We start from the raw sequence: 15,630 nt of genomic DNA, 5'->3' as shown, positions 1-15,630 counted from the left end.
ACCTGAGCACCCACAGGACAGCACCCACACAGCCACAGACTATCACTGCTCCCGAGGCAGAGGGGCCCCTCAGAGGAAACACTGGGAGAGCCTAAAAATATAAAAACCCTCTTAAGACTTTACAATCCAGAAGTAAAGGCAATTAAGGGAGCTAGAAATAAATATTTTAAAAAATCACTAATGTCACAAATTATCAACATATATATATAGGACTAAATAAATAGATATCTGTTAAAAGCTAAAAAAAAGTGGGTATTGAGTCTGCTCTTAAACAGGAATGTTCTCTGTGTTTCACCCGTTACTCGTTTCACTGTGAGTAAATCTGTGACATAAGCTTCATGTGACATGAATATTGATATTTTATTGTATTTTCTTTGGAAATATTAATATATTATTTGTATTTCTGTTTTGTTTCTCATAATTTATGTCACTACTGAGACATAAATCAGATTATATGCTCAAGTACTCACAGACCAGGGCTGGTTGTCACACGGGTTAGTTGTCACATCGCCTTTTTATAGCCACACTAGCTGCCACATAATATTGTTATTGAACACAAAGTTTAACATCCTGATTCTCCTGCTGCAATATGCTTCCATTCTAATAAAAAAAAAAAGTCTGATGTGTTTGCTTTAAATGCCTGTCAGTGATTTCTGAAAATTTCATATAGCAAAAGGCTGCAGATAATAGCTTTGAATTGGACGATAATGTTGCTTTTGAGCTAAAATTATGTGAGCTCAAATTTTTTGTCAGATGGTCAGTTGGGGCTGGTTGTCTCACATGGGTCGGGGGTTGGTTGTCACAAAGGGAATTAATCCAAAAATTGTATCTGTGTGTCTATGTTTTTATAATCGTATTAATTTTATCATTAGCTTTTGCTGATTACATACTGAGAGGGTTCCTCAGCAGTGAAAATCTTCCAAACAATTGATCCTAGAGTGTCCTTGAGACCACTGTCATGGTCTCATACAGCCACTGGGTCATTACAAGGTCAAATCAGTACAAATATCAACTTTTTTTCCCCCACGTAAAAAGTTGCATGATGCGTCTTTAAAGGAAGGCCAGTTTTAGAGCTTATTCAAACAGCACAGCAGTTCTCAACTGTGCTAACATAATATACCATTAGTACACTTGAATGATGGATGCTGAAATACGACTCTGTACACCTATGCATATATTCCAGTAAAATAAATAAATAAACAGCTTCCAGTTGCAATATGCCTTTACCACATCCGATGTATATCGCTAAATTAAACAGGAACCTGTCCAAAAGGCTCTCCTGAACATATTTTTCATAGCTGACACTCCAAATGAACTATAGTTGCAACCTTACTGGTAACCACAATGTGTGCAGAATTTCAGAAGTCTAGGTCCAAGTATATTTGCTGCTTTATTTTTGTTGTGCACAAACCTCTCCAAAATTATACTGGCACAAATATGTCCACAAAGAAGTAACAACAGTCCACCCCCAAAAATGACAAAGTCCGAGGCATTATCTCTCTTATTTACCCAAAATAAATCCAGCCAGCATATGACTGGACCACAAATAATTATATAATGGGAAGAAATGGATTGTGTTATCATCATAATATTTTCTGTCCTTGATCAATGTTTTGATTTATGTTATGGTGGTCCATGTCTGGAGTACATGTTTTGGTAAGAAAGGCCTGTCTAAAAACCTGTGCCACATGTCTTTGTTGGTTGAAATATATTCTTTCGCAAATACTTATGTAAGTAAATGGAATTGGCCCTGATCAGGGACAAAGGACCTGACTGTATTTCTGATTAATTGTTTGTTATCCTAATTGACAAAAAAGTCTACAGATCATAAAAAAGGATAAAAAAAAAAAAAAGTAAAACTATGGAACTTATCATGGGTAAATGACTCGAAGCACAGCAGTAGGCATTGCACAAATATATTTATGAAAAAGCATACACGACAATACACAATTGGTGGTTATTGGTGGTACATATATAATATAGTATACATAACTACTGGACAAAAACATTTTTTAATGACTATACTCAGCTGAAGTACTATCATGTTACACAAGAAAGAGAAATATGGCAAATGTCAAGGCACAGCTATGTGAATAAAAAAGAGAAAAATGGCTCCAAGGTGTCATAATTAAAGTTCACAGGAAATTTACAGGCCATCCATGGCCTCCAAAGTCCGCTTCATGTCGACTTCCTCTGCAAGAGATTTCCCATGTAAGGCCACATCTGTATCCATTAGGTCAATGTATCAGGTTATATTCTATATATATTTTAGAAACAGCATGATTAAAAAAAAGAGTAAATACTGAGTGATTTCCCACAATGCAGCAGGAATCTAGTTAAGCTGCCACATGATGCTGTTCAGACCGGACTCAACTTTTTACTGTTATGTAGTGTATATTGCATGTGACACAAATGAAAACAATGGTAAGGATTCACCTTTCAATTAAATCTGCATGTTACATTTTCACAATGGACTGATCAAGCATAACATTTTCATCCGAGATCCCAAAACCCCACTGTGTTTAGTTGGTGAGTCAACATGTCCTAATACTTGAAGAGTTATTTCTGCAAGGTTGCCAAGGGCTGAATTTTGCAAGCAGGATAAAAGTTATAGCCTCCGACGCAAAATTGAATGAGAGATGTTTTGTTGTTTAGTCACCGAACAGTAGAGAAGTGAAGGATGGACAACACAAGCTCCAGTAGCTCAAATGGATCTGTATCCTGGAGGTCATAATGATATGCTTGATCAGAATGTACATTTTCAGTTTTTCTTTCTCTGAAATACCTCAAAACCTATACATTACTTTAGTGAAGCAAAAGGATAAAGAGAAACATATTTTTATTCAAGATAAAATATGGAGCCATTTAGCTGCCTGTTTGACTATAAGGCACAAAAAACTATAAATTGTGAAGAAAATAAGTATATTATATCACTTTTGTTTTGGTTTTTCATGATATACTGTATTAAAGGCGATTTGGGATAAGTGCTCTTGGTGGTACATCTCTATATCTATAGTTAGGGATTTCCGAGATTGACATATTGTTTCCCTTGAGTGAAGTTTCTGTATGCATCGTAAGAGGCACTTTGGCAATTTGTATATTTTTTCTTCATCTAATTGAACAAAAAGAAAGAAAAGGAAAACCAGAAGATCCCACAGTAATTTTACAACGGCATAAGGGCAAGTTTCCACAAGTTTCATTAGATGGCATTTTACTGCATTTAATTTCTATGTACATTTTGCACATCATTATATGTGAACTTGTCTGTGTATAACAATTCTTTATGCGCAGCAGCCTCAGTCAAAGTCTAGCAGAAAAACAATGTCATATGTGAACCATCAAAAGCTACACAGTCTGCTGGTTGTAAACAACATGTAATGTGTTTCTGTGGTGGGTCGACCTATCTCTTTGAGTCTTTTTTGTTGCCAATGTAACATACTACTTTTTATAAAAGAGGAATGACTTCATATTAAAATATTTTATAAAAAGAACTTAGCTTTAAGACTAACTACATATTAATGTTTGATCTTTGACTGCTTTACATTCATAAGGGATTATCTCTACCACTCAAGTGCTTTATAAAAATGGATTGTGTTAAAGCTTTAAAAAGGGGCTCCAATAAAACATGCTATCATGGAAACAACCAGACAGGGGTAGCAAAAAAGCAAAAACAAACAAACAAAGAAAGAAAGAAAGAAAGAAAGAAACGCATGTGAGACACATGCATCCAATACTTAGGCATTCTGTACATGATTGTTTTAAGTCAAGAAGACCTTCTGGTTAGACACATAAAAAGAATAACATATTAGCAGAGTACATTTATATATAATATAAGATGCACAGACGTAAATGGATTACAGGCTGTAATATTATCCACATAATTTCTGTAGATTTGCATTTGTTGGTCAAAGTTATTACAAATGAGGTATTATTTGCTGCCCTCTGGTGGACAAGAACAAAATGCGTATTAATGCTATAATTTCTATAGAAAGAAAATATGTTGAAAATATGCATTGTTCTTTATTAAATTAATTGAAAGAAAACTTTCGTCTAGTGCAGTTTGCTATGGTCTGTATGATGAATATTTTGGATCTGCATTTCTGTTGCTGTTTTTTAATAGATATCTCTTTGTTGTGGTTAAGTAGAAAACGTATAACTGCATTCATATACATATATACATATATATATATATAGACACACATATATATACATATACATATATATGCAGATATACATATACATATATATATACACTCATACATATATATATGTTAAAGATATATGTATATATATATATATATATATATATATATATATACATATATACACACAAACACATATATATACATATATATACACAAACATATATATATGCATATATACACACACACATATATATATATATATATGTATATGTATATTTTTTCTTTTTATGTTGTTGTTTCTTTGGTGGGTTGACCAAGGCTGACTGAAGCTCAAGCTCCATCTTTGTAAACGCTGTGGCTTCATACTTCATGATTATCATAGTGTATTTTCAGACAAAATTACATGCAACAGCATTTAAAACACAAGTTAGAGCAGAATATATAAGGCCGCACAATACAAAACATGAGTTACACTTTGGTAAGCATGAGAATAAGCATGAAAATGTGAGGGTAAGCTCTAGTACAGCTAACTACACTGGTGTCCTTCTGCTTGACTCGTCTCAAAAACAACATGGCTCAGCTCGACTTTCCAAAGTAACTGCATCACGAGCAGAAGAAGCTCCTATTATGATCGCCAGTGACAGTCTCATTCTGTTGATGAGAAAAGAAAACAAGATTAGTAATCAAACTGTCTAAAGGTATTCCCTGTAAGTCCTAAATGGTCAAAGTCATTGCTATAGAAATCTGGACTCAGTGACATGCTTCAACATTATTGCAAATTTGGCCAAATCAAATGCATTTTTTATAGATAACCAAAAGAATAGTTAAAGAGAAGGTATTATGCTTTTTTCAATCACATAGGACCAGTCTATAGCACACTACAATGATGATGAAACCTTCTGTTGGTCTGTAAATGCAGTAAATAAAAATAACTGCCTTGTATAAAATTGCTCTCTCAAAATTGCTGTAGCGAATGTCTTGAAATAGGCCTCTGTCTCTTTAAGAACCTCTGACCCTTTCCGACACGCCCCCTCCACACGCTGTCTGTGGCATCAGTGGGGAGGGGGTTCTGCTGAGGAGCAGTGGTTGGTTACTCGGCTGGTGACGAAAGGTCGGTGGCGTCTCCAGGAGGTGGGGGCGTTCCTAGGAGGACTCAGGCAAAGCTATCCCTAAAATGGCTGCCATCAGAGTTTTTACAGATTACTCAAAAATACGTAAAAGTGCCAAAGCAACACTTCAGGCATGTTTTTAATGAGGGAATGACATAATAACATGATGTAAAGCTTGAAAAGTTGATTTTGCATAATATCCCCCCTTTAAGATTTCACAGTGTTGTAGGAGCAAATGTAGTGACATTACCTGTGTCTGATTTTGGCACTCCAGGTATGGCTGGATGATGAGGCCATGCTCTGAAGTGGGCATGTTGCCTGTGAAAGTCATTGGGGTGGGATTGACGTTATCATGGTTGACAGCCATTGTGCCCACCACAGGCTCACTGTGCCTCCACTGGAAGTAGCAGGGGTTCTGAGGTGTAGTCTGGTCCACAGACGAGTCACTGCCATTCAGGCTCAAAGAGCCGGAGAAGGTGAAGCTGTCACCCCCTGCTGGATTGGAGGAAAAAGCCTGGTCGAACATGCAGCTGCTGTGAGAAGCTGCCTGGCCACATGCCAGCCCTCCCTGCTGCTGAATGTGGTTCAGTCCATTAACACTCTTGGGCAGATGGCCAGCATGTGGAAATGTTTGGCTTTCAGGAGATAGGCTGTGGCATGCCGGTATGGGATCATGTCCATTTTGTGCAATGCCACAGTGGGGCAGCCTCTGTGGAAACTGTTGGATGTGGGGGTTATGTGGTTCAAAATGAGGGCCTCCCTGCACCTTGGCTGAAAAGGGAACAGTTATGTTTGGAGCTGTAATGGAATTTAAGTCATTGCAAGCAACAAGAGGTGGTAAAATGTCAATCACATGATGTGGCAGGCTGTTGTGCTGCTGTACAGAGCCACGGAGCAGCTGTCTGTTTGCTGCCATGGTGGGATCTTGCAAATTATTTTGAGAACTGAGCATAGGTCGGCCTGGTTGAGGAGGGTGGACAGAAATCCCTGGAGGGCAGCCCATGTGGCTGTTGGACGTCTGCCTAGAAGCATATTTGAGAGAGGCATCACTGACAGAGGCGTCAGACACAGTGAGCTCTGGGAGCTCTATCGCCGCGCTGAAAATGTCCTGCAGTTGCAGCTGTTGAAGAGGCGGCAGGTTAATGTCAGGCAGAAGAGCTGGGTGAGACAGTTTCTGGGTGCCATTAAAACTATTCACCGGTGCTAGAGGACTCACTGTCTGCTGCTGGTGAGCATACAGTCCACTGACAGGAGAAAAGGCACTGTCTGGGTTAGGAGCCTGGTACACCTGTGGTGCAGTAACAGAGGGTTCTCCAGTCTGAGCATATGACATTGCCATATCATTGCCTCCAGAGAGACAAATAGGAGGGCGGCTGCTTGGATCAACCTCGCCTTTCTCTTTGAACAGAACAGAGTCAATATAATCGAAGATCTCATTTGTGAGCACATTGTCCAGTTCAGCTGCGACATCTCCGCTCAGCTCCCCATCCTCCTGGTTTATTGCCTTGAGAGCATTTTCCCATTCCATAAGCTCCTCATTTGGCAGCTCCAGATTCTGCAGCATGTCTGCAAAATTTCCATTTTGAGCCATTTTTTCGAGTCCATCAATAATGGCCATGACTGACTGTTTGGACTCCTCTTTGACCACTGCAGGCTGTCCTGCTGTGGGTGATACCCCATCATCCTGCCAGGAATCATTGGCTATAGTGACCAGCGCGCGACTGTCCATGAACACCTGATCCACAGGGAGAGGTGCCTCAATGTTCTGAGTGTACAAAGACTTGTCTTGTTTTAAGAAGCAGTCCACCAGAGTGCCCGGGGCAACACTGTCCTGACTGTTGCTGTCGAACTGGTTGTTAAACTGAAACTGATTCAGGTCCACTGTGGGGCCGGTGTTGTACAGCAGGGCTTCTCCAGTGGTGAAGCTGAAGGGAAGCTGAAGCCTCCTCTGCCGCAGGTATTCCTCACCTTCAGCATTTCTACAAAGACGAGACAAATATAAGTTACAAGTGTAGCCAGAACTGTGATATAGGTGATTTTAAAATGGTTGCAATTAAAGCATGTAATATATTCTAGTCTAGAAAACTACTTACACCAAAGCCTTTTGATAAGCAATGATGAACTCAGGTCGTTCTCCTTTAAAAATTAATTTGGCATTGGATTTGACCCAAACCCAGCCTCCAGATTTGCTCAAGAGCCTGAAGACTGTCAGACCACTCTCTCCTGTTTTAATCACTGTTAACACAAAAGGCACAAGCACTGTAACAAAAAATTACACCGATCTCTCTAAGAAGAAAAGGGCAGCAGTAGCGCGCTTTTTGGTTTGTATGAAGATAGAAATACATACTGCGCAAGTGGTTGTCAGCACAGTACATCATATCAGCAGCATGGATGAACTGGTAGCCAGATCCTTTCATACGGAGTTCAATCTCTGAATAACCAAGAATGATCTTCCCACTGAAATTGAAGAAATACATACAAAATAACATTAAATCTGAGCAATGACGTATTATATCTAAACAAATCTATGTTGAGAAATATTACCGGCCATCTACGCCAATGGGTGTAAAGTCAAGCTTGTGTTTGGTTTGAAATAAGAGCATTTTGGCCCTGATCTCCACAATAGTGGATGGCTGCACAGGCATAGCGATGCTGAAGAGAGCCAGCTGTGGTTGGATATGTGTCCCATTGTCCCTTAAAACACTTTGGCCATGGAGGTACTTCAGTCGTCCCTGGAACTTTAAGGCCTAATATGAAGAAAAAAAAAATCAACTTATATTATTAAAGAGGCAGCGTGAACCTAACCAATGGTAGTCTTGACAGACCACTGACCAGAAAGCCAGACGAGTTATCCAGAAGGCACCGGAAGCGACACACAAAACTTCTCTCTAAAAAAGAGGAGTTTTCTGGGGGAAGTTGGTCAGGGTTGTATGACGGATTGTCAGTACAACCTTCAGCTCCGTCTGCGGCTTCAGGAGGGTTCAAAGCAAAGTGAAGCTGCTGTCTGAACAGTTCCCGATCATCAGTGTGGATGAGGTCAAACACGCTCTGGTGCACCACATCCGACTGGAACAAAAATGTAGAAAAAAAGTTATATTTGTACAAATTACATAAAATAGCTTTGACGTCTCACCTGATGAAAACCCAGATATTCTTTGATAGTAGGAGAGGAGTAGAAAACCAGACCATCGGATGTCACAACTATCACAAAACCATTTAAAGCCTGTATAGAGTAAAACAAAACACAGAGATATATAATGAGTCACAAACATCAACAATAAATGGTTAGAAACAGTGAGCAAGAATAAGAAAGCAGCAGCTCAGCATTGAACATGCGTATAATTTCTTCATATATTCAATTCATCACAACCATTAACACATGCTGACATAAAAATGGTACTGATGGCAAAAAAAAAAATACAATTTGCTAAATAATCTGCCGGTAAATAAATTAAACAATGTACTGTCACAATCAAAAACTCTTATTTAACATAAACAAGGACGCTTAAATACACTTCCCACTGAGAATAGTTTGAAAAAGTCCCACAACCTGATTGATAAGTGCGCCGCCCCGGGCTAGCAGGTGCATCAATGCTAAGTCAGACATTGTTTATTTGTGCATGAGCCAGGTGTGTTGTATTGAGCGGAGCAGTTAATCCCGAGCGTTGCATTCAGAAGGAAGTTGTGACAGGTGAGGCTGTTTGTTTAGCAGACTCTTGGCAAAGCCAGGACACGCTTTGTGCCACATGACAAAACCTGCAGCTCATACGCCGTGTTATTGCGCACTTGTCAGGTCTATGTTCACACCATGTCCAGCATAATGAGCACAACAGGCTTTGATTATGTAACACAAAGACACACTGACAGACGGCTGCGGTTTGGTCACTGGATTTACAAGAACTGGTCAGAATAATAGTTCAATTCAAAGTACACAATAACCATTCGTAGTGAGGTTTTAACGTTGTGCAATCAGATTTTTTTTATTTCTTTTTTTCAAAATTAAAAGTTTTAAACAAGGGTAACTTTTTCATGTTTGGTGGCAGTAAAACAGCACATGATCACTATCTGTTTTACCAAATCATTCCCACAAAAATATAACCAATTGGTGTTAAAATCTAGAATTAATCTCAATTATCGGCCTGCTGTGTTTAAGGCTTAACAGCTCCTTTACTGGGACACAGTTTGGACAAAGATAAAACTGTAATTATTTGTTAAATGGGACAAGAGGGGAAGTTTTGATTTGTTGTTTAAGCTGAGGTTTATTTTATTATTGACCTTTATTTAACCAGGATAGTCCCACTGAGATTAAGAATCTCTTTTTCAGGGGAGTCCTGGCCCCAGAGGGAAATTTATTTTATTTTGGTCTATTTTTAATTAAATTTATTCAGCATGGACATTATTATTATTAACCTTATGAGCCATATTTTCTTAATTTTTATATGAAAATAATAAGACTGAAATAAAAATTGAGATCAATCAAGCACAAAAAAAATCTGGAGTAAATGTAATATTTCTTTGTGATCAGTTGTTTAATCACCTGATCTACAGCAGGTTAAAATAAGTATGGCACCATTATAGTGAGTAGGGGACCATTACAGTGAGTAGGGCACCATTATAGTGAGTAGGGCACCATTACAGTGAGTAGTGCACCATTACAGTGAGTAGTGCACCATTATAGTGAGTAGGGCACCATTATAGTGAGTAGGGCACCATTATAGTGAGTAGGCGCACCATTATAGTGAGTAGGGCACCATTATAGTGAGTAGGGCACCATTATAGTGAGTAGGGCGCCATTATAGTGAGTAGTGCACCATTATAGTGAGTAGGGCACCATTATAGTGAGTAGGGCGCCATTATAGTGAGTAGTGCACCATTATAGTGAGTAGGGCACCATTATTGTGAGTAGGGCACAATTATAGTGAGTAGGGCATCACTATAGTGAGTAGGGCACCATTATAGTGAGTAGGGCACCATTATTGTGAGTAGGGCACAATTATAGTGAGTAGGGCATCACTATAGTGAGTAGGGCACCATTACAGTGAGTAGGGCACCATTATAGTGAGTAGGGCACCATTATAGTGAGTAGTGCACCATTATAGTAAGTAGGGGACCATTACAGCGAGTAGGGGACCATTACAGTGAGTAGGGCATCATTATAGTGAGTAGGGGACCATTATAGTAAGTAGGGGACCATTACAGCGAGTAGGGCATCACTATAGTGAGTAGGGCACCATTACAGTGAGTAGGGCACCATTATAGTGAGTAGGGCACCATTATAGTGAGTAGTGCACCATTATAGTAAGTAGGGGACCATTACAGCGAGTAGGGGACCATTACAGTGAGTAGGGCATCATTACAGTGAGTAGGGCACCATTACAGTGAGTAGGGGACCATTACAGCGAGTAGGGGACCATTACAGCGAGTAGGGGACCATTACAGCGAGTAGGGCATCATTACAGCGAGTAGGGCATCATTATAGTGAGTAGTGCTTCCGTTGGACCTGGAGGTAGAATGATGACATCATCACTTAACAAACGTACATGTAAAGGTGAAGTTTGTTTGCTTTTTATTATTATTATTTTTAGCCTCTTATCCCCCGCCTGAACCGAGCGCGTTTTCTCCTTGCGTCTTTTTTCGTCATCAATCTGCAACTTTTTGATGCGTTTTCATCACATTCATCATTGATTTTTGTAATTTTTTTGTCAATCTTTTGTTGTGTTTTTTTCATATGTTTGTTGGTCTTTTGTGGCTTTTTTGTCACTTATTCATAGCATTTTTTCCCCCAAGAAGCTTCTAGATTTGGGTAAAGCTGAACTCGGGAGGGTGCACTTGGTTGGTGCCGTAGGATAACTGTATAATATTGATGTAATGTTTGATCTATATACTTATTTTAGCTCTATTTCCGTCTGCTATTCCGATGCTTAAATGTAAGGTTTTTTTGTTTTGTTTGTCTTTTTGTTCTGCTTAGATTTTGTAATGTAACCCATTGTCCCATCAGGGGATTATACTATAAAAGCATTAAAAAAAAAGGAAAAAAAAAAAGAGAGAAGAATTGGAGCGTCTGAAGCTGCGGGAAACGTATTATGTTTCCGGATAAAGCTGAAGAAAATAGCTGGTATTATGACATGAAACTCCCCACATTTAAATTCCTGTGATTGTGCAAAACACAAACAGGAACAATAAATCTCCCATCCGAGATGCTCTGGTTCACATGGTAAGGGTATCGTCATTAGTGGCAAAAAATAATATTTCAGTTAATAATAGTATTGGAGTGTGCTGCCCTTAGGGGTGTCTGAATTTTGTCGGATGTATTTTTATCCATGGTCAGGGGCGGGGTCAGAGGGGCAGGTCAGGCAGCTCATAACCAGCTCAGATCAAGTGCCGACACGTTTGAAAATGTGTGACACTCCAGCACGGAATACGAGGAACACACACTCAAAACAAAAATACCTGAAATGTTTATTCTGTGTAAATTAATAACAAATAATAAATCATTTTGCTGTGTAATGGTATACTCTTGCTCCCAGCCCTGTTGATTCAAGCATTGCTCATAAGGCTGCCCATCAATAATGATCAAAATCAATATATCTGCTGTCTTTTTGGAAAATGCCTGTGACCCAACAACTTCAGCAATGGGAGAACACTTTAATATGAACAGGAAAACTGATCAAAGAATCACATGCACTTTAGAACTACTGGTTTGTTGCTTGATCTTATTGTACAGGTAGCGTTGACAAGTTGTTATAGATAGCAGCTATATCCTGCAGTACCTGTAGGAGTAGGTCCCCTTCAGAGAAGTTGGTCATGTCCACGCAGTTATTGTTCTGTCCATTGAGTCCAGGCACCATTAAACTGCTGTTCCCGTTCTGTCTGTTCCCTCCCGGAAGCATCAGGCTGTTGTTCCCATTTTTTAGAGTTGCTGCAAAACAGAGAATATCTGTCAGCAAAAGTGAGGCAATGCAATAATACGGGTTTGGATTATTTTTAATATTAGACACACATGTATATATGGTCCATTTTTGGATTGTTGTCTTTAGTTCACCATGCACCATACAGCAATGTGCACCAAACTAAACAATGGTTCATTCATATAGCTATCTTATCAAATGTCACAAGACAGCACTATGAAATCTGGCAGTTTGCCTGGGGACACACTATCATTAGCTTCCTGTACAGATTCAGCAGCAATAGGCATTTTTAAATCAGCTCTTTATTGGCAAATGGGACGGGGTTCATGTGTCTTTGCGTGCGACTGAACTCTCGAGATTATGTACGGGGCCCTATGTGCCGCCAGTCCATTGATCCTAAACAACAAAAGTGGAGTGCCTACACCCTTTTCTTTTTTCTTCCTGAAATGCTGATCCCTGAGTTTGTGCCATTTCACAGGTGACAATAAACCCCCAGTAACAGGACACTGCCAAGCTCCATCTATTTTGCCTTCAGTGCTGCCAGATACAGGACAAACTTCTCCTTATGCAAATATTGACAGCATTTTTCATGGGGTGTGTTACAGCAGTACCTCTATGACAAATATAAAAACAAGGTGTCAGGGTGTAGGACACTGCATCGACCTGCACAAGGGCACTATTCATTTCTCTGTTTGTTTTGGATTTGCACTGGCATCTGTTGCCAGTGATCTGTACCAACCACACCACTGGTTAAGCAACTCCGACAATGCTCAAAGGCCCATTCTTGTCCACAATATATGTACAGCTTTGACTTTGTTTTGATTTCTCCTCGCAAGGAATAAGGTGAAACTGCACTTTATGTTGCTACGCTCCAAAAGTATTAAAAACAAAATTGTCCATTGTCACTGTCAAGTTTTCTCAGTGACAGGAGCTAATCTGGTGACTCAAATATCCGCACACACACCACACAGAACACTTTACAAACACTTTTGAAACTGTCCCCAGGGTTTTTTTGTAAGCAATAGCCTACAACAAGAGCGCTTCCCTTATCTGGACAACCACTACAGGAAAATCCCAGGATATGGCCTCTCCCAACCAGTCGGTCCAGTCCTGTCACGCAACTTTCTTTAAGGAGGAAAGGGGCCCCCGGACACTCCCCTACAAACACTACAGACACTTAGCACTCCCCAAAGGCCTTAGCCAGATCTCACACACAGCCCTTCTCTTCAGAGCAGCACGGCTGAACATGCTCATATAGCTCAGTACAAAGACAGTGTTGAAAGACAATGTCCACAATAGTTTGGCTCATGCTGCAGAGTGTAACCGGTGGAAACTAGAAATAGTTGCTTTTAAAACGGCGTCCACCTCCGATTTAACCACTATATCCCCAATGTGAAAGTTCTTTTTCCCCCCAGAGTTTGCGTGAGTGCGAGGGCCTCATCGGGTCCGCATGTTTGTTTTGGTTGAAGTTTTTTCCCTCTGAGTGGTTAAGTCTGCATTGTGTTCCTCCTCCTAATGTCTTTTGTTTCCTGAAAGCTAAATTTAATGTTGAGTCCAGTGGTTCTTGTGGGTCTCAGCAATGATGCACGGTCAACTGTTGTGATAATATAAAAAAGACATTGTCTGCAGCATTTAGAGAGTGCGTTAAAAAATACTTATACTTATATATTTAGTCTTAGTCTTAGAAGGATGATTCTACTATGAATGTGTAAGTTGTATGTAAATACTACAGCCGATTACAGTCAGACATCTGTCTGCTCCTATTCAAATAACTTTGCAAAACAAGTTGAAAGGTTTACAACTGTGTACCTCTCAACCAACCAAATCTCCATGGAGACATTGCTGTTTTACTTTGATACAGGTAGCTGAAGAATAGATTTAACTAGGTTTAGCCCTCTCTATCCTTACGTAAGTTTATTTATGACAGTTTTCCAACAGTATAGTTGCTCTCATGACGGAGCAGCGTGAAACAGCCTTGTGGCTTTAGGCACTCAACATGCAATATAACTTCAGTAAAATATATTTCAGTGTTTTCATTGTTTGATGTCATTAGCATTAGAATAGATCTAATGGACATATCATAGATCTGAGAACAAAGATGCATTGTTTTGCATCATATCTCATCTGACATCATCCTTGCGGCAAGTACACTAAATCCAAAGCTCAAATGATTTACAAGATTCATTCATGAGTAACTGTGGAAGTGACACATGGACTTGTCCATGAGGATTAAACGCTGACTGTCTTTTACAACAGATCGGAGCGTGCAATGGCGGCTTGTCGCTGCAGTGCAAATGTCTCCTCTGTTTTTGGAAACCCCCCTTCTCCTCTATCCTTGTTTCACCTGCTTTCCTCAGGATCCGCCCTCCAGTGCTGTACGGGAAACCAGCTCACCTCAATCTCCTCTTGAGATCAAAGCAGACCTGGAGGATTGTTCTCTGTCTAAAGCCTTGTGCAGCCTGGGTCCAAAAAGTTGTCTACAAGAAGTTTCACAGCCAAAGATAAGAACCCAGGTGAAGAAAATGGCACAGGTCAACGTTCAAAATGAGTTAGGGTAGACAACATATAATAGTGCAGTTTTTATGGGAACTTATGAGGTCACTACTTACTCACGACAATAAAAAGTGTCACTCAAAACGTAGCCATTGACTCAGAACTAGGTCAACTAGATTCGTGTTGCATAACCAATGTAAACGGGTAATCATATTACAAGATGTACATAATCGCTCCAACTGTACTTTGTGAAATATTGTGAGGCATTTTATAGTTTCAAAATAGTAGTATATTTAATATTGTATCATATTACGCAGGGTTTTGTAAAGTCACGTGCATCACTGTATCAGCTTAAGATATGGATGGATCTAAAGAGAGAAGACAGATTTGGTTCATAACTAACTTCAGGAAACTGTTTTTGTGCTTTCCTTTATTAATACAAGCTAAAACGTATAAACCGGTACAGCATGTGCAACATCCGACTGACCTGTCTTGTCTTGCCTAATAAACCTAAAACCTAAAAAAAAACGTATTGTATCACAATGCAAATCGCATGGACTCCTGGGTATTGTGATACGTGACAAAAACGCATCTCAACCCTACTGCACAGTATTAATTTATTCATGTCCAAAGGCTAAGAATGAGAGTGGCTGATTTTCCTTGCTTCATTGTATACTATAGCGAGCCACTTAGGCTATAACTATGGCGGAGCTTTACTGAACGGAAATATCTCTCACTATTTTTCACAAAGGCAATTTACTTTATTTCACTGTTCACCGATACATGTTACCACCTGTGATCGCTCTGATTTCCTCTCAGTTAGAAAGTAGCTTGTTTATAGTAGAGAACTATCGTAAACATAAGTTGCAGCTGTTGTGACCTCTTCCTTTCAGCTGCTCTCTGCCACATGCACCATTCACCATGAATACTGTATTTAATTTTATTTGTATGATGATAAAGCACTTCAGCTTTACT

The 15,630-nt window shown here is 39.5% G+C and overlaps 1 protein-coding gene across 1 annotated transcript in view; it reads right to left on the bottom strand.

Annotated features, from left to right (window-relative positions):
* Window positions 1-4,446: 4,446 nt before the first annotated feature.
* LOC306967925 (aryl hydrocarbon receptor-like) overlaps window positions 4,447-15,630 on the bottom strand; it is a 28,914-nt gene continuing 17,730 nt past the window's right edge. Inside the window, exons 3-10 of the mRNA XM_079563127.1 lie at window positions 12,025-12,173; window positions 8,388-8,477; window positions 8,087-8,320; window positions 7,799-8,001; window positions 7,602-7,711; window positions 7,348-7,489; window positions 5,505-7,233; window positions 4,447-4,796 (exon numbers count right to left, since the gene is read on the bottom strand). Of these exons, the coding sequence (XP_079419253.1) occupies window positions 4,749-4,796; window positions 5,505-7,233; window positions 7,348-7,489; window positions 7,602-7,711; window positions 7,799-8,001; window positions 8,087-8,320; window positions 8,388-8,477; window positions 12,025-12,173 (2,705 nt within the window). The 3' untranslated portion in view covers window positions 4,447-4,748. The remainder of the gene's footprint in view (window positions 4,797-5,504; window positions 7,234-7,347; window positions 7,490-7,601; window positions 7,712-7,798; window positions 8,002-8,086; window positions 8,321-8,387; window positions 8,478-12,024; window positions 12,174-15,630) is intronic.

Source organism: Gobius niger (genome assembly GCF_951799975.1).
Source record: "Gobius niger genome assembly, chromosome: 9".
NCBI lineage: Eukaryota > Metazoa > Chordata > Actinopteri > Gobiiformes > Gobiidae > Gobius > Gobius niger.
Note: the sequence above shows the minus strand (reverse complement) of the source record. Positions and strands in the feature narration are given on the sequence as shown.